This window comes from Drosophila nasuta, chromosome X, assembly GCF_023558535.2.
Source record: "Drosophila nasuta strain 15112-1781.00 chromosome X, ASM2355853v1, whole genome shotgun sequence".
In the NCBI taxonomy this organism is placed as follows: Eukaryota; Metazoa; Arthropoda; class Insecta; order Diptera; family Drosophilidae; genus Drosophila; species Drosophila nasuta.
The window spans coordinates 19,169,883-19,190,918 of NC_083459.1; the positions used below are offsets into that span (position 1 = coordinate 19,169,883).

The 21,036-nt window shown below is 41.3% G+C and overlaps 2 protein-coding genes across 2 annotated transcripts in view; both read right to left on the bottom strand.

Moving 5' to 3' along the window:
• Positions 1-12,575, bottom strand: part of LOC132797115 (AF4/FMR2 family member lilli) — a 70,280-nt gene extending 57,705 nt beyond the window's left edge. The window contains exons 1-3 of the mRNA XM_060808630.1: positions 12,505-12,575; positions 11,458-11,775; positions 2,168-5,808 (exon numbers count right to left, since the gene is read on the bottom strand). Coding sequence (XP_060664613.1) covers positions 2,168-5,783 — 3,616 coding nt within the window. The 5' untranslated portion in view covers positions 5,784-5,808; positions 11,458-11,775; positions 12,505-12,575. The remainder of the gene's footprint in view (positions 1-2,167; positions 5,809-11,457; positions 11,776-12,504) is intronic.
• A 936-nt stretch (positions 12,576-13,511) lies between these two features.
• On the bottom strand, positions 13,512-20,930 carry LOC132795443 (tRNA (32-2'-O)-methyltransferase regulator THADA). Its single transcript, XM_060806147.1, has 7 exons — positions 20,729-20,930; positions 20,500-20,659; positions 20,164-20,430; positions 19,273-20,096; positions 16,920-19,216; positions 16,683-16,850; positions 13,512-15,268 (listed from the first exon to the last, which is right to left on the bottom strand). Exons 1-7 carry the CDS (start codon positions 20,835-20,837, stop codon positions 13,745-13,747), a joined length of 5,349 nt encoding a protein of 1,782 aa, XP_060662130.1. The 5' UTR covers positions 20,838-20,930; the 3' UTR covers positions 13,512-13,744.
• Between the last annotated feature and the right edge of the window lie 106 nt (positions 20,931-21,036).

Below are 21,036 nucleotides of genomic sequence, written 5' to 3' on the forward strand. Positions count from 1 at the left end.
GCTTGCACCGGCATACTGGAGGCCATACCGGGCAACGAGCTAAAACACTCGTTCGACTTGCTTTTGGACCGTGCAAAAAAGCTGTATTAAAGCAGAAGGAGACTATTTTGAATAATATAAATAGATTTTGCCGAAAAAGCTATTTGTTCTGTCTTTTTGTTAAAAGTCCTGTTTACTTTGGAACGCACCTTGTATATAAATATAATTGGGTAATTCTCTGACTTAATTTGTCTTGTCTTTAAAGTGAAAAAAACATAAACTAAAACAATGTTAAAAATAAGTGAAGGGTATTCTTAAAGGTTTAGATTAGCACTATATTTAGAGCTAAGATTGATTTTGAGAACTTGTTCTATTTTACCAAAAACAAAAAATATATAAATTCGTTCATTTTTTTGGTTTGCGTACGAATATGTTTATTTTTGCAATTATCAGAACAGAAAACAAAACAGAAAAAAAAAACATTCCAAAACCATTCTTAGCTCTAATTAAAGTACTAATCTAGAGTTAAAAGAATAACCTTGTCTTATTTTTTGAAAATTGTTTCAGTTTATGTTTTCTTTCACTTTACAGTACAAGACAAATTCCATCAGATAATTACCCATTTATATTTATATATTTATTGACAAATTTGATTTAAATGACTTATTCAAACTGTTATTTCTGATAGTCAAAAATTAGTAGTGTTATATATTCCATTTACATGTATATCTTTGAATTTTGACGATTTGTATTTAAATGAATTATTGAAACAATAATTTCTGGTATTTAAAAGTTAGTTGTGTTATATTTTAAATTTATACAATATATTTGAAATTATATGTAATATTGACAATTTTGATTTAAATGAATTATTGAAACAATTTTGTCTGATAGCTAAAAGTTAGTTGCGAAAATTGTAACTTTGACAACCTCCACAAAATAGTAAAATACTTTCTTTAGGAGATCGCAATTTTTATCATTGCTATATGTATGTTCTTTATTTATATATTTTTTTTATTTTATTTACCCCCAAACGATTTAATGTTGAAATTAACAAACTTCGCTTAGTGGCCTCAAGTGACACCGTGAAAAGAGGCGATTATCAATATAACTTTTCTGTTTGCAATGCAACTTTTGTTAGGTTTATTGATCAATGTGGCCATTAAGCGAGAAAACAGCAAGTTTTTTCTTGTAATATGAATGTGGCTTTATAGATTAATTTGGCCGTTAAGTGAATAATATATGTCACTAACCGAAGTTTTGATTGTAATTACAATGTGGCCATTAAGCGGATCACATACAGCGGCCGTTGAGAGTTATGAATGTATGAATATCACATTTTGTCTACAACACTTTAAAAATAATGCAATAAACATATCGAATATATATCGATAGCTGTTCTAATCTTTGTACTACTCACTTTTATTAGGGTTATTGATAAATATGGCCGATAAATGAATAACTAAGCGAATTTTTGATTGTAATTACAATGTGGCCATTAAGCGAGCTATGAATTGTATGTATTGAATGCAAAGTCTCCTCATTAAAAATAATAAATATAAATAAGGAAATATAATCGATAACTTTAGTAAAGTTCTCAAAACGTACAACTCACTTTTATTACGCTTATTGATTGATGTGGCCGTTAAGTGAATAATATATGCCACTAAACGAATTTTTGATTGTGATTACAATGTGGCCATTAAGTGAGCTTTGAGCTTTTTTAGTAAAATTGTCGACTATATTTCATTAAAAAAATGAATATAAATAATGAGATATAATCGATAACTTTACATACAATTGCAATATCTCATCATTAAAAATAATGAATATAAATAATAATAATAATCGATAACTTTACGCGCAACTCATTTTTATTACGTTTACTGATTGATGTGGCCGTTAAGTGAAAAATACGTGTAACTTTTGATGAAAATTATAATGCAATAAACATATAGAACATATATTCGATAATTGTTCAAGTTTTCAGAATGCGTGAGTTGTGCATTCAGAAAACTTATTAGGTTTATTGTTTAATGTGGCCATTAAGCGAGATATAAGTTATATGCATTGAATTTAAATTAAATATTATATCTTCAATAATGAATATTCATTATATTATATTATTATATTTTATTATTATATTATTATTCAATAATGAATAACATATTCGATAACTTCAACTCACCTTCACTAAGTCCTGAACTGGCTCCCGGTGGCAACATACTCGATAGGGCGCTGAGCGGCGTGTAGGATTTCGGAGGTTCCACCGAGCCGGGACGCAAGAGACGCTCCTCGGTGACGCTGGACTGGACACGATACTGCATCTTGCAATAGGCCTCCTGGGCAGCACCGTTGCTGGCATTCACATAGACACCGGTGATGGTTACGTCGGTGTCCTGGACGATGACGACACTCGAGGAGGTGGGGCGACTGCAGTCCTTGGCATCCTTGGCGCTGCTCGAATCGCCGCGATAACCGGTCGTCGTGATTGTGGTGTCCGTGTTCGTCTCCTTGGTCTCCTTGGAGTACTTGGAATCGTTGCTCTCCTCAATCATGTTGCTCTGCGGTTTCGCAGCGGCCTCACGTTGCTCTTTCAGCTCCTTGCTCTCACGTTCCCTCTCGCGTTCTCTTTCCCTTTCTCGTTCCCGTTCCCGTTCGCGTTCCCGTTCACGCTCCTTGCTCGAACCATCCTTGGGCTCCTTTTTGATGTGGAGTTCGGCTTGCTGCTTGGCCGCCTTGGCTGCGGTTGTTTTGCTGATCGCCTTGGCCGTCTCCAGCTCATCGTAGCTCTCGAAGCTGCTGCAATCGCTGGCCAAATTCTTGTCCAGATGTCGCTCCACCTCGTAGGTGGCCGCAACAATGGCGCTGGCATTCAGGCTGGCCATGCGCTTGCGTGCCAGAATGCCTTTGTAGTCGCCAATTAGTTCCTCGGTGAAGGCGCTTTTACGTTTCTTCGGAAGCTGTTTGGGCGTCGCCTTCACTTTGTCCTTATCCTTCTCCTTATCCTTGTCCTTTTCCTTGTCTTTATCCTTCTCCCTGCCCTTGTCCTTATCTCTGTCTTTGTCTTTGTCCTTCTTTTCGGGAGGTTCCTTGTCGTGTTCGTCATCGTCGTCGGTGTCCTCGACCAGCGTTGCTTTCTTTTGCGCCTTCGGACCGCGTTTCGCTTCCGTTTCCTGCTTCTTGGCCGGTGTTTTCTTCTGCAGCTTCTTCTTCTTCTGCTGCACAATACGCTGCAGCTGCAGCTCCTCCGCCTCGCTGTCGCTGTCGAATTCCCAATGCTTGCCCACACCACGTCCGCCGGTCACGTTCCTCAACTCGCGACGCGGCTCCAACTCTTTCACCGGCGGCGTCTCGTTGCGTTCGTTGCGCTCCTTCTCCCTCTCCTTCTCCACATCCTTTTCCTTCTCCTTATCGCGCTCTTTTTCCTTGTCCTTCTCTTTGTCTTTGTCCCTTTCCCTGTCCTTGTCGGGTGGCTGCAACTCCGACTTGTTGTTGTCATCGTCGCTGCCATCGAGCGTTCGTATTCGAGGCGGTTGTTGCGTTGCCTTCGACAATCCCAACTCGTGTGCGGTCCGCGATTCATTCTCATAGAGGCACTGCACCTTGGCCAGGGCATTCAGCGATGCCATGCGATGCCGCTTGGCCCCGTAGCTGCTCAGCTTCTTCTCGAACTCCGAGTCGCTGCTCTCCGTATGCGAACTGTCGCTCGGCGGCGGTTGCAACACTTTTGATTTCCCGCCCGCTGGCTTCTTTTTGGCCGCTGTTGTTGTGGTTGTTGTTGTTGTTGTTGGTGCAGCAGTTGCTACTGTTGTGTGGCAGCTAGTTGTTGTTGTACAAGTTGCTGTTACTGATGTGGTTGCTGCTGTTGCTGTTGTTGTTGCTGTTGTGGGTGTTGGTGTTTGCAGCTTGCGTTTTGTTTGCTTCTTGTTTGCACCTTTAGCGGTTGTTATAGTTGTTGTTGTTGTTGTGGTTGCTGACGTCTCACTTGCAACACTTGCTGCGGCAGCAGTCTCTTCTTTTGTTGCTGCTGCTGTTGTTGTTAATGTTCCTGCTGTGGTTGTCGCTGTTGTTGTGGCTGCTGCTGTTGTTGCCACGGCTGTTGCTGTTGTTGTGGTTGCTGCTGTTGCAGCTACTGTTGTTGCTGTCTCCTCTTTGATCTCCTTTTTATCCAACAACTTTTGCTGCTGCTTCAGCAACTCGAGCAGCTTCAGCGGCTTGTTGTCCTCATCGGAAAACTCACGCAACTCCTTCAGCGTTGGCAGCACCATTTTGATGGGCTCCTCATCGTCGGAGCCCGATTTGAAATCGTAAATATCCTTGGCCGCATTTAGCGCACTTAACGAACTTTTACTGCAGGCCTGCTGCAGTCGCGCTTTGCTCGCTGTTGTTTTACTGTACTTGATCTTTGGCCGCTGCTTCGTTGTTGCTGCTGTTGTTGTTGTTGCTGTTGGTGTTGCTGATGTGGCTGCTGTTGTTTCCACTGGCGTCGATATGCAGCCAATCTCTTCAAGTTCCATTTGCACTGATTCCGTATTCGAATCGAGTTGCGCACGCGTTTTATTTGCTTCTTTTACTGCCCCAGAAGTTGTTGTGGTTGCTGATGTGGTTGCTGTTGTGGCTGCTGTTGCAGTTGCTGCTGCTGTTGCACTTGCAGTTGCTGCTGAACTGGCTGCTGCTGTTTCTGCTGTTGCTGCTGTTGTTGCTGCTGTCTTTTTGCTCGCTTTGTTGCTGCTTTGACGCGCTGTTGTCGCCTTCTCCTTTTTCGTTTCGGTTGTTGTTGGCTTCTTGCTTGAGGCTTTGCTCACTTTACTGGGCGGCGTCGTCGTCTGTGGCTGTGGCGCCTCCAATTTGGCCTTTTTCGCCGAGGAGTGCTTGCTGCTAGTCTTGAGAGATTCTTGATCCTTGCCCTCGCCTAATACTGTCTCCTTTACTTTGTCCTTGTCCTTGTCCTTTTCTTTGTCTTTGTCCTTTTCTTTGACTGTCTCTTTGTCTTTGCTATTATCCTTCTCCTTGTCTAGGTCCTTTTCCTTCTCCTTCTCCTTTTCCTTTTCTTTTTCCTTTTCTTTTTCTTTCTCCTTCTCCCTTTCTTTTTCCTTTTCCTTTTCCTTCTCCTTTTCTTTCTCTTTCTCTCTCTCATGCTCACGCTTTCGCTCCTTTTCCTTCTCCTTCTCCGCCTTGCTGCTATCGTGCTCCACTCGCTGTCGCTTCACATTTATCGGCTTGCCGGGATTGAGGCTGGCAATCACTTTCACCGCAGCTGCACGGGATTTGGTCTTCACATTCTCCGATATGGAGGACTTGAGACCTTCGCTCATGCGCTCCTCACCGCTGGGCAGCAGATTGTCGAAGCCATGGATCTTGATGTCCAGACTCTTGAGCATTTTGTTGATGGCCCGCGCTTTGCCATCTTCCTGACGCTCCTCGGCCGTTAGCTTAAGCTGCGACGAGCTACTCGCCTTATCCGACTTATCCGCTTTATCCGACTTATCCGTGCTGCCAGCTGTGGGTGCTGCTCGCTTTGTCGCTGCCTCCGATTTGCCACTCGGCTTTTTATTGTCGTCGGCATCATCTGTTGTCAACTTCTGCTGCTTGCCGCCGTGACGCTTCTTCGACACTGATGTCGACGTCGACGTCGATGATGTCGTCGTGGAAGCACCTGACGTCGTCGTCGTCGTCGACGTTGCTGTCGCTGGTGACGTTGCTGTTGTCGTTGACGTTGACGTCGCCGTCGCGCTTGCGGTTGCCGTTGATGTGGAGCGCTGCTGTCGCTCGGCGACGCTCGAACGCTTCTTTGGACCCATCGCTGTGCGCTGGCCAAGCAAGAGACTGCATGGGATGAGATGGGAGATGGGAAAAATGCAGTGACTTAGACAAAGTTGACAAAGTGTTCGACTGTGAGATACCCGCTACCCATTTTGAATGAAAGCAAAAAAATATACTAAGTAGTATATTTGGTATATCGATATAATACCGCATTCAAAATAAATTGTCAACCAAAGCAACTAAGACCCCTAGTAAGTAGGCATTTTTGCCCATACAAAATCGCTTTAAAATTACGCTTGTTATTCAATTTACGGGGGCGGAAGTGGGCGTGGTAAAAATTTGAAACAAACTTGATCTGCGTGCAAACATAATAAGTGCTGTTGGCAAAAATTATAGCTCTATCTCTTATAGTCTCTGAGATCTAGGTGTTCATACGGACAGACGGACAGACAGACAGACAGACAGACGGACATGGCTAGATCGTCTCGGCTGTTGACACTGATCAAGAATATATATACTTTATAGGGTCGGAGATGCCTCCTTCCACCTGTTTCATACATTTCCTGCCGGCACAAAGTTATAATACCCTTCTACCCTATGGGTAGCGGGTATAAAAAGTTGCCCTCAAGCTTTGACTGCATTAGACCCTTTAGTGGATTACTTTCAATCTTTGTAACTCGAATTCATTTCGTGTATGCATAATACATTGCAGCTTGCCGCAGCGGGTATTACTGTTAAGCGGCCCCCTTTAAGTGGACATTTTTGAGCGATAACAAAGCGGACCCCCTTTAAGCGGACACTTTTTGAGCGATACTTCGGCGGACGCTCCTTGTGGCGTACACTTTTTTTGCTCTTTTCGGTGATCTTTTTTTTATAAATATAGAAATCTTTTAAGCGACACCCTGTTGGCCGGACACTATTTGTTAAATAATTATGTATGTGAAAGAAGTCTGTGGTCGCTGTTAAGGAAAACTATTGTATTTTTTATAGTGACTTTTCTTTGTTTTAGGGACTTCAACTAAACATTGGTCAGAAAATTGTAATTTTATGAAAGTAGTTATAATTTGCGAGCGTCTAACTTATTGTTTAAAATAGCTTTAAGCTTAAGTTAGTTTATCTTTTTAATTATAATACATTAAAATTTAGAATACGATCTCTTATCTAAAGGCAAAATTATACTTTTAGAGGGGGAAAAGACAATCTCACTACTTTTAATGTTTTCTATAATCAGAAATCGTGTTTAACCCTCTAGTGCCCAAGACCGCCTCTAGACGGGTAATGATAAAAGTACCGTTATTTTATTCTTTTCATTCCTTTTGACTCGGTTTTGCGTTTTTTCTAATTCGGGGAAGTCCAAAAATTAAGTTGGTTGCGTTTGGTATACATACTAGAGCTTGCGCAAGCTGCTGTATTCATTTGAAGTAGAAAATTTGTGCAACTCGGACGAAGTAATTATTTTGTAAGAAGTGCATAATGTAAATATTTTTTTAAAATATTATAAATAGTTTGCTGCTGGAAAAAAAAATTGTACCGTGTTGCTGATAGTCTCAAGGACGCAAAAAACGCAACCCACACTAAAAATAAGTTTTCGTTAGCTTTTTATTGCATTTATAAAGTAGCCCGTCTAGAGGCGGTCTTGGGACAATTCGGGAAAAAAAAATGTATGAGGTAAGTTTGAAAGGGAAACAATCTATGACATATTTAAGTACAAATAATTGCTTCTGTAGACATGGAACGACGACAAGTGAATAAGCTATCAGCTCTTTCCGACGTGGAGATTGAAAAATTTTTAAATTCTATTGATTTTGATATTGATACGGATGGAGAAGAAGAGTTGGAGGACGATTTGACTAATGATGTTTGCGAGGCAGCACTTCCTGTCAATGAGGAAGATGAAGAAGCGATTGAAAGAGTGCTACATATGTCGGATTCTTTGTTGGCTAGAGATTTGTGTAACTTCACGCGGAAGTCCTACTCCTTTTGCAAAATTATTGTCACCCTCAAGTTCGATTGCGTCCAATTCACCTCAAGCACAGAAACGCAAACGTAAAGCGGCTGCTGAGCATAATACTGCTCATGTTAAAGAAAGCACAATAGTTGAATGTGGATCTGTTTTAACTATCGACCCAAAATCACCGCTTTTCAAAAGATGTTGTGGCGCCAAACGAACCTAGTCATGGATAAATCTGCAATATCCTTTATTGAGCCTGACCTCGGAGAACTTAAAAATCTGGATACGCCATTCAAGTGTTTTCAATTTTTTTTGAATGATGCTATTATTGAACATATCACCCAGCAAACAAATTTATATGCTACCCAAAAGGATGTCAATACTTCGTTTTCCACAACAAATTTAGAAATTCGACAATTTATTGGCATTCTATTTTTGATGCCAGTTTTTCGCTACCCAAATGTTCGTTCATATTGGGGGGAGTACGCATTTGGAACAATACAAAACACAATGTCAAGAAATCGCTTTGAAAAATAAGAGGAAATTTGCATTTTAATGATAACTGTAAGTTGCCCTCCAAGGATTCTGCCGACCACGATCCTTTATACAAAATACGGCCGCTCGTAAATCATTTCAATGACAAGTTTCAATTAGTTCCGATGCGCCAACGCTTATCTGTGGATGAACAAATGTGTGCAACGAAGATGAAGACCTTTTTAAGACAACACTTACCAGACAAACCACACAAGTGGGGAGTGAAATTCTTCAATTTGTGTGATTCTTCTGGCTTTAGCTATAATTTCGAGATATATTGTGGAGCAGGTGACAACGTTGTTCAAACAGGCTCACCAGATCTTGGTGCGACAGCAAATGTAGTTGTTCGATTGTCTCGAAATGTTCCGGATTTCAAAAATCAGATAATCTACTTTGACAATTATTATACTTCGTTGCCGCTTCTTGTATATCTCAAGTCCGGGGAATATTTTCTTTGGGAACTATTCGCTCGAATCGCATTCCAAATTGTAAGCTGCCAACTGACAGCGACCTCAAAAAACAATTGCGTGGATATTCTACAGAATTTTGTGAATCTATATCAGGAGTCGAACTGTCTTTGACGATTTGGAAGGACAATAAGGCAGTCCGACTTGCTTCGACTTACGCGGGCATAAAGCCTTTCCTGAATGAAACGAATCCAAAAAGTCAGGTTTCACGTTTTGTTCGTTCCGAAAAAAAGTACGTTGACATAAATTGCCCAAATGTTATCCACGAATACAACAGCCACATGGGCGGTGTCGACTTAATGGACGGACTTATAGGTCGATATAAAATTCCCGTAAAGAGCAACAAGTATACAAATCGACTATTTACGCATATGCTTGATTTGGCCATGGTAAACGCTTACATTTTGTTCCACCGAATAAACCAGCCAGACGCTAATAACGCAAAATACCAATTGCCAAACTTTCGATCAGAGTTTCGCATATGTGCTTTGTATGCTACAAACTCCTAATCTGCCAAAAGGACCCGGGCGCCCTCGACAAGTTGATGGAAAGGAAAATAAATGCACAGGGAGGAAAACTTTCCTTCCGATTAATAATGTACGTTATGATGCCGTCGAGCATTTTCCAATGTTTTTATCACGCGCTGACAAAAAAACTTGTAAGCTTCCTGGTTGTACTTCCGAAACTCAAATTGTCTGCCGTAAATGTAATATAAACCTGTGCTTTTCCCAAAAAAAAGACTGTTTCTATGATTTTCATCACAAATAAGTAAACGAACTTTTTGTACACAAATATTTGAAGCTTTGTGAATTTAAGTAACTTTAGTTTTAATTGTTATTTTATTTGTTTTTGGTGCTCATCTTAATATCATTTATAATAAAACATGTGAACAAAAGAATTGATTACCTAATTTTTTGTTGGCCTAGCTTCCCAAAGCCGCCTCTAGGCGGTCCAAGGTTATAGTCATATAAAACTCGATCCGAGCAAAAATAATTTTTTTTTTTTAAACAAACATTCACTTTTGATACATACTGAATCCAAAAATAATTTTTTTTGGAAAAGAAAATTTGGGCACTAGAGGGTTAATCTAGCATATAAAACACCCTTTTAGTGAAAGCCTAAAGAAACAATCCTACATAATTATTCCTACAGAATTGTGAATAGTTATCCAGTGTCAACTTAATATTATTGAAAAAGCAAAGGAATTAAGTCAATAAGCACTCTTTAAATGTGAATTCTTGATTTAAATATTGTTTTTTTTTTGTATACCAGAATCTTTGTGTGTATGTAAATATATGTACATATATTTATGTCAAAGCGAGCAGCTGGATAAGGCAAATTTCCACTTCACTTTTGTTTTACTTTACTATTTCTCAGTTGCCTTGTCTCGCTTTTTGTTCAAGTGGCGGCACGTGACGAGCAATAAGAATTTTAGTTGAAGAAGTTTCTTCACAGTGTTTTCTCTTCTTTTACTCTTCGTCAAATCTCTTCTCTCACACCATTAAATCCTGGAGCAGCGACTTTAACAATTGTGTGAAATTTCGCGAAACTGTCGCTCTTTAAAGGGTGTGGCAATATGTTCCAAGATTAGATCTGGCATTTCGCTAATTTTATTATGATTTTTTTGTATTGGAGAGCATATTAAAACATTGATTTGCTAATAATGATGAATTCGAGAGCAATTCTAAATTCGATTATAAAGTAAACTCTTCATAAAATGCATAAATCATTTGAATAATTTTCTATTTGACGGTTTTCCACTTGATGCGAATAACTTTGTATTGGAATTACGTAAAGTATAACAGATTGCTATTGGCTTAATAAAACATCGATCGACAATAATGTTGTCGGTATCAAAAAGCTCAGGAAATTAAATGGTAGCAGTTTCTACAAAGTAGACCCACTAATTCTACCTTTATTACCATTTCGTTATTATTTCAAAATAAAAAAAAAAAATAAAAGACCCACTATATATAACGCATTATACAGATAATGCAAGGTAATTCGTATCAAAATCGTACTATCTGAAATGTTTTAAAAACAAAAATATGAGTCTATAGTAAAAGGTATTTCTTCATAAAATCTTCAAACTATAAAATGTTTTTTTTTTTAAGTTGAACAATGGAATTATTCTTCTTTAAATCCTTACTGAAATATTAAAATATACGTACAATACTATTTGAATATCTATTTCAGTAGAAATTGACAATACAGTGAAAATTACCTTAATAAACAGCTCTATTACCGTTAGACACCCCCCTTGGGCGGACACTTTTACCCATGACGTTTCTAGCTAAACAATCTGACTAAACCCTCTCTTTGAAGCACGTAAATTTTAAGCATGGAAAATTGCATTTTAAAATATGGAAAAAAAAACATTTTTTGTTTAATACAAATTCATTTTATCTGTAAATAAAGCAATAAGAGGTAATCTTCTCATAGTGGACATTACTATTAAACGGACCCCATTTCAAGCAATCTGTTATTGTGCGATACTAGTTGCAGTTTTCATACAGAGATTTTAGCTGCTCTCACATTCTCTCGCTCTCTCTATCTCTTTCACATTCCCCGCATCACAAGGATCGCAATGCAACAACCACTTTTCAAAACTTAAATGCAAACAAACAAAATGCAAATTCAAATACAAATACAGCTGCAAAATGTAAACACACACACATTCGCACATTTGTTTGGGATGTATTAGTGAGTCAAAGTCGAGCTCCAAATTCAAGTAGCAGCTTAAAAACTTAGTATATTTACCTCACTCTCTTGCCCCGCTCTCTCTTTGGCTTTGGCACTCGCTCGCTCTCTAGCGCGCGCTCTCACTCTCTCGCTCGCTCTCTCAGTTTAGGTGGCTTTAGGTGAGCTGGGAATACCAGTAACAGTTCAAGCCAAAGCCATTGCTGGGCATTGGCAGCAGCGGCGCCATGCTGTGCTCTTTCTTATTAGGATTCAATTTTGTTAATGCTTCTTTCACTTATTTGTTTTTTATTGTTTATTATTTAATGTCTGTATTTTGTTTTTTGGGGGGGAGGAGTGAGGCGGTGTTCGTTATCGTTGTTGTTGCGCCTTTTTAGCCTATTGAAAATATAAAATTCTGTTGTTGATTGCTGTTGTCAACATAAACAAAACGGCAAACACACGCATCTTAAGCAGATTTCGTCGAATTATTTATGCATTGCATTTTATGCAAATGCGCCAACACTCACGTAGACACACACACACATACACATTTACATGCATACACATACACTTCAGTTGTAAGCCAAAAAGTTACAAGACACATTTGTTTACGTTCGCTCAAACGCGACGATATGGCAACGCTCTTCTTCGTAGTTTTGCTCACGTATACATACACACACTCACACTCATATACGCACACACTTGGAAACATTGCTAAATCAACATCAACAATCGAAAAATCAAATATGAAAACACAACATTTCGCTTGGCAATTTTCAACTCATTTATTAAATGTAGTGTTAGTTTCATTTTGTATTTTCCCTTGCAATATATTACTACAGCAGCAGCAACAACAACAACACGCACGCACACACACACACACACACGACCACCATTGGGGAGAACGCCCGCCCGCTGGTGAGAGATGACAATATTGATGCAGTTGTTGGCTCTTATTGGAAATAGTCGAAAATTGCATCGCAGACCTAGCTGCTGGCCATTCAAATATTCAGCAATTATAGCAAATGAAAGAACAATAAAAAAAACAACAAAATAATGGATTAACAGCAGAGCAGTAGCAGCTGCTGCTGCTGCTGGTGTTGCTTAGTTTTTAGGCACACGCACACGCAGCGAAAAAAATCGTTTCAACACGGACGCTCGACACACACGCTCACGAGCATCTTATCAGACTGGCGCTCTCCATGAGACACAGGGTGGCCGCGAGTGTCACTTTAAAATATACTATTTAATGTCACCAAATATACCGAAAAATGTATATAATATACTATTATTGGTCATACTCGTGGCGCTGTTCCTGTTAAGTTCACAGTGTAAACATATAAAAGTAGTATTCCTAAACCGTTTCGTTTAAAAATAAATAATTAAAAAAATAGTCAACAAAACTAAATAAATAAATTATGGAATTAGGGCTAACAAATTTGTATATACCGTGCAGTAACAGTAAACAAATTTCAATGAATTGATGAGTCTTATTTTACATGAACATTAAAGAATTATCATCAGAAATTGAAAAATATATTATACACACGATAAATATTGCTATAAAGCTATGAAATAAAAATAAAATAATGTATTCTAATAATAATATTTAAATAATTCGAATTTTTTAAAAATTACTCAATTCAAAATATAAATAATGGTAAAGAATATATATATTTTTTAAGTTTCTAACAACAAATAATAATTATAAAATAAATAATATTAAAAAATGTATTATTATTATTATTATCTGAAGTTAATTTAAAAAATTCGTTTCCAATTTTTTTTATTTAGGTCTTTAATTAGCTTTGTGGTTATTTAAATAAAATGTGGATAAGTTAAAACAAAAATCCTAGAATGGAATTTTATATTATATTAAATTTACAACATATTTGGAAATTGGAATTTATGAGTTTAATCCATATTAAAAACTCATCTTTTATTGTGATAATTAATTCAAATTTATTAAACTATTTTCAACACAAACATTAAAAAATGATATTTAAAGTATAAATAATAGTTCAATTTGTTTTTGAAATTTTTTATATTCTGTAAAAATTGAATCTTTAAAAGAAATGCAATAATGATTTAGTATAAATGAAATGACTCAGAATATTTAAAACTTGGTTTCAGTTTTTATTGATAATCAAAGTAAGGCAACAATCTTTGAATAACAAGTTTTAAGTCCGCCTTTGATGGACCTGGGATATAGCAATGTGTAATGTATTTTTTAATTGTTTTTATTATTTTTTGGGTAACCCATAGACAAGGGATGGCAATTTTTCAATTTGCCAATTGTACAATATGGGTGAAGCCTCTTTGTAGCTCTCTCCTTGAGGTATATTTTGACTGGGTGTGATTAAGATTACGTTGAAACCTGTGGAATATACGGCGTAATATTTGTGCCCACGCACATGGTGAGCTTATCGAGGGCATCGAAAGCGCAAATCAATTCCTTATTCTGACCAAATACGACACGGAAATTATTACAGATGACCGAAGCAACACGGAGTCCCTCACAATAGATGTTCGGATCCTGTTTATCAAACACTTCGCTATCCTCCATCGTTTCCGAAATCTTCTCCTCCGGCTCATCCTTGTGGAAACGGCCATCCAAGAATTGTGCGCTCACAAATGGCTCGACGGCCGTGGTGAATATGCCGATTAGGAAGGTGCCATCGTTCTCAAATCGCTTCAGACTATGCAGCACATGTTTCAGAAAATAGATTTCCGCTGTCGTTGGCAGCATGGCGAATGTGGCAACAGGTTGATCCGACTCCCCGCAACTACTGGCGACCATTTCGGCAGCACAATTTCGCACCAGATCAGACTCATCCACCAGCAGCTGGAGCACCAGTCGGACATAGTTGCCCACAATTTGGACATTGCCCGTGGGGAACAATTGTCGAATGTGTATCCCAATGCGATCGGTCAGTTGGGCAGCCTTATAGCGCAGATATGGCTTCTGCTTGGGATCACTGATGTCCAGTGCATAGTGTAAAATGTTAAGCCAAAATTGCTGATACTCTTCCCCCTCCAGCGTTCGTATATTCTCCAACATAACCTGACGCGTCACGCACAACACCAAACCGGGTTCAATGTCGCAGTTGCGACGCTCCAACAGCTCAGTGATTGGCAGCTCCAGTTCGTCGCCCAATAGCGAGAGCAACGTGTAAACTGTGCTCCCCAATTGCGGACAATGTCCGCGCTCCGTCACCACATCGTTGGCCAGCTGCAGCACAAAGTCGATGAGCTCGCGACGCTGACGCAATTGCCCGATAAGCACATTGAGTCCGACACGCACCTTGAGTCCGAGTGCCTTGCAATAGGCCACAATATCGGGATCGAATTGAAAGTTCTTCAACTCAAAGCTTTCGATTATGCCGCGAGTGCTGCACACATTGTTCGCCTGATCGAAGAGTAGATGCAAAAACAGATCGATGGCGAATTGTTGCATCTCTGGACGTTGCTGCTCCTTGGGCTTGATCAGCGCCCTAACCATGTGCTCGAGTATGACGTTCGCATTCTGTGTGATCCGATGCAAATGGAGGCCATAGACCTCAAAGAACTTCGGTGATATCGTGTAACTATTGCAGCGTTCATAAACTGTTGCATGATCCAGTGCATAAATGCGCTGCAACAGTGCCAACAATTTATCATTGATGGCCATCCCATCGCTGGCATCCTGTAGTATGGCAATCAGTACATTCAAGGCGGCGTTGAACAGATAAATATCCTCATCGAATACGGTGAGCGCCAATTGGGCAACTGTGTGCAGCATGGCGGACATCAGTTTAGTGTCCTTCCAGTGCACAATCCAATACAGTTCCAGCAACTGCAGCAGATGGCCATGAAGTGCATTCAAGTCCTTCGCATAGAGTGTCGTGTCCTGCGGAAGTGAGAAAACTAGAATATTAGTAAGGTGCTGGAATTAGAAATGTACCCCGAAAATTGCAAGTGAAAAACTCCTACAAATAAAGCTAAATTACGTTGAATGACAAAAACCTTGCAGAATTTTAAGCAATTTATGCAAAAAGCCTCTTCTTTGTATTTGAACTGACTTTTTAAAAAGAATTCCCTTCTCAGCGATTCTTAAATTGTTAATCTAACCAGTTGTTAATCTTAGCTGCTTCTTTTTAAATAAAAAACAAACATATAAACCATAAAATCCTATAGCAAAGTATTCTTTCCGTTGTCGAATTATAATGTAAAAAGTTTGCCTTATTGCAAAATACATTTTAGAAGATAAGCACATAAACGAAGTCAAGTTCGTGTAGATGTGGATGCTGAACATAAGTTTAAATATCATCATAGGAAAAACCTTACTGCATTTATAAGATTCATTTGTTGACTGAACTAACATTGCCGAACCCAAACGGTAAGAGCTAGAAGGCTGAAACATAGTGAGTTCTTTAAAATTCCTACTTTATCTTAAAAAAAACATTGCTTTAAAGGTAAGTATTCTAATAAATATAAACAAAATAAGTAATTTGGCAATAGATAGAACAATAAAGACATTGTTGCTACACAAGCTCAGAAAAATTGCATAAACTAAACTAACATTGCGCAGCCCGAACGGTAATAGCTGGGAGACTGAAAACTATTTTACACAACTTGAACGTGAATTCTTTAAGATTTTGTACTTAACTTTTAAATAAACATTGCTTTGGAAATTGACATTTTAATAAATATTAATACAACACGTTAATTGACGGTATATATGAAGAGAGACCTAGAATAAACGTTGATGCGAGACAAGCTCATAAAAATGGCATAATAAAATAATATTTTATAGACCGAGCGATACAAGCTGGGAGGCTGAAACCTAGTTAACATAATTTAAATGCCAATTCTTTAAGATTTCCTACTTAAATTTGAAATAAACATTGCTTTAGAAGTTGGCAGTATAAACTAACAAACGGTACGAGCTGAGAGGCTGAAATCTTTAAACGTTAATTCTTTAAGATTCCTTTCTCTAACTCCAAAAAAAACTGCTGTGAATGAAGGCATTAGAATAATTATTAACAGAAAATGTTATATGGAGTCATGCATACAAGATAAGCTCACAAAAATTGCATAATGAACTAAAACTTCACAATAATAAGAAGGCTGAAACCTAATTTGCGTAATTTCATTGCGAGTTCTTAAAAATTGATTACTCTACATTGCGTTGAAAGTAAGCAATAGAATAATTGTATCGAAATAAATGAATATAGTTAGTGACAGACATGGAATATATACAAAAGATGCCATGAAATAGAAAGAGACATAGTAGAGAGAAAGAGAAGGAGACAGCGTCTTACCGGCTTGTGCTTGAAATGCTTCAAGTTGAGCACCATAAGAATATGCGCAATTCGCTCCTTGGCCGTCTTGATGCTGGTAAAATTGGCCAACACCTGGCTGGCTCTCACACGTGTCATATAATCGTGCACACAACAGATGCGCTGCAGGAAGGGCACAAATTCATTAAGCTGCAAACAAAAGTCAGAATACATATTTGTAGAAAATTGAAATACACACAAGATAAACGAAGCACTTACATTCAGCGTATTCTCGATGCCCTCCAGCGCCGAGGGATAGAGTCGACTGAGGAACTGCAGCATGGCCTCCAGCTGGACAGTTTGACCGCCAGTCGATTGGACGAATTGCCGCGATGCTGCCTGACCCAGCACCGTGTGAAAGTAATCAAAGAGCGCCGGATAGCGAGTGAAGAAAATGCGTCCAGTCATGCGATTGCGCAAATGCAAATCGCCAACTTCGTTGCGTGCCCGCTCCACGCCAAAGATGCGCACAATCAGGGCGGACAGCAGCAACGTGGCGCAATTGCGTTCGGCCCATTCGCTGGCCACGAGACTCTCCAACGCACATCTGACGCCGCGGCCAATGAACTCGCCCACCAGCTCCGACAATTCGCTGCAACGGAACAGCGCACGCATAATGTTCAGTGCATGACTGCGAGCCGTGGACGCAGCGGAGCCGGATTCACGGCGTTCACACACCTCGAGAAGGAGTTTCATGCTACGACTGAAGGTGTTGTGCGTGCCCAGCTTCAGTTCGGTGCAGATCAGTGCCTGCAGCATGTAGGGAACGCCAGCGCTGCGTCGTGTGGGGCAAATCTTGTTGCCGCCGGCGCCTTCGCTGCCCGCCACCAAGGCCATTGCCTCGTCCAGCCATTGTTGTGGCAGCTGATTCAATGCCGGCTCATCGCTGTGCCAGAAGCGGCGACAGAGTAGCGTGAATCCCACATAGGCCTGCTCGAAGGCGCCGCGATGCTTGATCTCCGAGAGCAGCAGCAGAAAGTGTTCGCCAATTTGTGCCACCTGCTGTTGGCTGAGCAGATGTTGTGGTTGCTTCTGTTGCTGCTGCTCCTGCTGCAGTGGCGCATTGTGCACGAGTTCGCCGGTGATGAGTGACACCTCCTTGATGCTGCGCCAGGCGCACAACAGCACCAACTGTGAGGTCAACGTGTGAGCAGCGGCAGCGGCCTCTGCAGCAGCCTTTGCTTGCTCTGTGTCTTCCACTTGTTGCTCCTCCTCCTCTGCTTGTTGCTCCTCCTCCTCTGCTTCCTCCTCCTCCTCCTCAGCAGTCTCTGCAGTCGGCACATGTCCCTCGGGTGACTCGCTCGCCACCACAGTCAGCATCAGTTCGCTGACTTCCATGCTGGCCTCGAGCAACTCGTTGATATATTGACGCCACAACGCCTCCTCGGCCAGCTCCGTCAGCTTCAACTGCTGCAGCAAATGCCGGCTGGCAAAGAGCAGTCCATACATCGGATTGTGTCGCGCCGCCTGCGTCAGATCCACCTCAGCCATCGCAATGCCTGCGCGCAACTCGCGCAGACACCATTGCAACACCAGATAGTAACGTGGCTGCACCTCGGGCAATTCGCTAACGTGCTGCAACAGCTCCTCGGGCAACTCCACAGCCACTTGGTGGGCCTGGCAATAGACCTGCAGCTGATACGCACCCGTCACCGAATCGGGCGGACGTTGCGACACCAAATGTTGCATTATGTCCAACGGTTTCAGTTGTATGCATGGCTGCAATTTGGCCAAAATCCCGGCAGCCAACAACTTGTTGTGCTCGTAGCTGTCGCGCAGACAATGCTCCAGATAGGTCAATGCAATCGCTGGCAATTGATAGAATTCTCGCAGACGCAGACGTTCGAGCATATCCAATAGATCGCCAATCAATTGCATCGATATCCAACGCCGTCCGTAGTTGGCAGTGGGAAATAGATTCAGCGAGAGAAGAGTTAGTAAATCGTTGACGAACTTGCTGAGCATATGAGTGTGTGGCTGTTGCTGCAGCTGCTCCGCACCGCCCTTCTCCTTCAGCTGCTGCGCCAGATTCAATTCGAGCCGCTTGAAACCCTTCTGCAGCAGACCGCGTGCAATTTGCCGGACGTGAGCGTTCGGCGTGTTGCAATTGTGATGCAGAAAACACATGATGGCATCGATCTCGAATTGTGTAAACGGTTCACTAAGACGCGGCGTCTCCACCACAAATGCCAAGGCCATCAGACGTGTGTTATCGTTGAAGCCCATCATTGCCTGATTGATCTGTATCGAGAGTTCACCGAGCAGCTGCTTAACCGCTTGCTGTTGGCCATGACGACGTGCTGTCGACATCGCTGCCAGTTTAGTGCTGAGCGTCAGATTCTTGTACTGACACAGTTCGCCGAGCACTTGACCGTCCAGCTCCACGGTGCTCTTGATGAGGCGTTCAATTACCGCGAGACGTTCGTTATACGGTTGAGCCTGACGCAGCAGCGTCACGACCCAAATGTTGTACCAGTCCTTGAAGTTCTCCTCCTTGTGGGCGACCGTCATCATAGCTACAAGAGAGATGCATTCGAAGAATCAAAGTACAAATGATGTTTGCTCCACTTACACTTGTACAATGCGTTGACATTGTCATCGAGGCCCAGGTAGAAGACAAAGATCTTTTGAAACACGGCCGGGCAATGGAATAGCACATCTCTGGTGCCCATTATCTCCACCAGCTGCTGCACAATGAGGCACAACGAGGTCAGCGGTATATGCTCGCGTCCCAGCTGCGCGAACACCTGTTGCTTGATGCTCGTCTGTCCCGTCGCCTTGGCATGGATCAGCACCTGTTGCAACAGACTGGCGGCCATGTGGCGTATGGACTCCACGCTGCTGCCAATGTGCTGCAGAGCAAATTTCAACAGCTGCACGAGTATCAGATTGTAAATGACCAGCGGACGATCCTGCAGCACAATGCCCGACAAAGATTTCGAATAGGTGTGCAAATGCTTGGACATATAGACGAGCAGATTGGTCACATCACCGGCTGCATTGACCTGGTCGATGATGCTCTTCAAAATCTCCAATGCCTGCACAGCACGCTCGACATAATCGGTCTTCTGCAGCACCAGCAATGAGGCCGCTTTGATGGGCAGCTCCTCAAAAGCGTTGATCGCATGACAACTGCGCATATACTCGTCGAAATCGTTGAAGAATCGCGCATTGTGTCCAATGGCTAAGCCGGCAATGGAACGCACATCCCACGGCGTGTCCAAGTGACGTGCCACGCTTGCGGCCAGCTCGCTAATGAGACGCAACGGTTCGCACTGCTGTGGCACAAGAAACTGTTTGAGGTCCACCATAAAGTTGACATAGAATCGCAACAGGTTCTGTATAAACAAATAGAATTCGTTACGTCGCGTTGGCGACAACTCCACAGTTGCCTCGCTGCAGAAGAGAACATGTTATATATTACCTTATCTATGATATATGAACATATTTTTGTCAATCATACCTAATCGAAGTCCAGTAGCGTCCCAAGACGCGGGGCAGCAAGGGAATAAACGCGTGAATCTCCTTGGCCAACGCATCGCGGCCAAAGGCAAAACTATGCAGACAAGCTCCAACAGAGACAAGGACATCATTCAGCATATCAATGTTTATATTGCTGTCGGCAATTTGCTCCGCCAGCTGCTGCAGTGCATCGCGTAGCACTCGTAGCATGGCATCCTTGGTGTGTGTGGCATTATTGCATTTGTTCACCTCGTTGCTCGAGAAAAGTCTGCAATGCAAAATGCAAATTCAAATTGCAGTCAATCGATAACTTCGGGCGATAACTTTGTGCGCTCACCTGTTTAGAATGCCACGCACTGGATGCTTTAGGGGACAAACAAATAGCAAATCGGCAAGAAATGCAAATGCTTCAGCATTCCCAAAGATCACCTTGACTACCGTAATCTGCTCGTTGCATGTGTTGGCTGCCGCAAATTGCTGCACATAATCCTCCTGAGCTGCGGCGCAACACACAATTGGAAATTCATAAAATTCGATAACACAATAATATTGTTTGAGGTACTTACAATTTTGCCATTTTATTGGCATGCGCACGGGCGCCGAACGCATTTCGGCAAAACGTTTTGGATGTGCGCATAATTTAAGCGCAGTTACGCGCAAACTCAAGTCATTCATTTTATTTCGGCAAGTTCCAAATTAAAATAACAAAAAGCCGGCACACTAGCCGCGTGTTGACAACTTTTCACATATGTGTGTGATAACGATAGACCTCGCGAAAAGTATCGGTGCCTGCGATAGCGCAAATTTATCGTACAATCGATAACATTAGCCATGGTACGCTGTAAACATGCAAAAAGCGTGCGAAAAAAGCAAT

Excerpts from the sequence above, each read along its gene's own strand:
- LOC132795443 (XM_060806147.1), bottom strand. The coding sequence starts at position 20,837 with ATGAATGACTTGAGTTTGCGCGTAACTGCGCTTAAATTATGCGCACAT. Across the intron at positions 16,851-16,919 it reads GCATCGAGAATACGCTGAAT|CTTAATGAATTTGTGCCCTT; the intron begins GTAAGTGCTTCG and ends TTTTGTTTGCAG. Across the intron at positions 15,269-16,682 it reads AGCATTTCAAGCACAAGCCG|GACACGACACTCTATGCGAA; the intron begins GTAAGACGCTGT and ends TCACTTCCGCAG.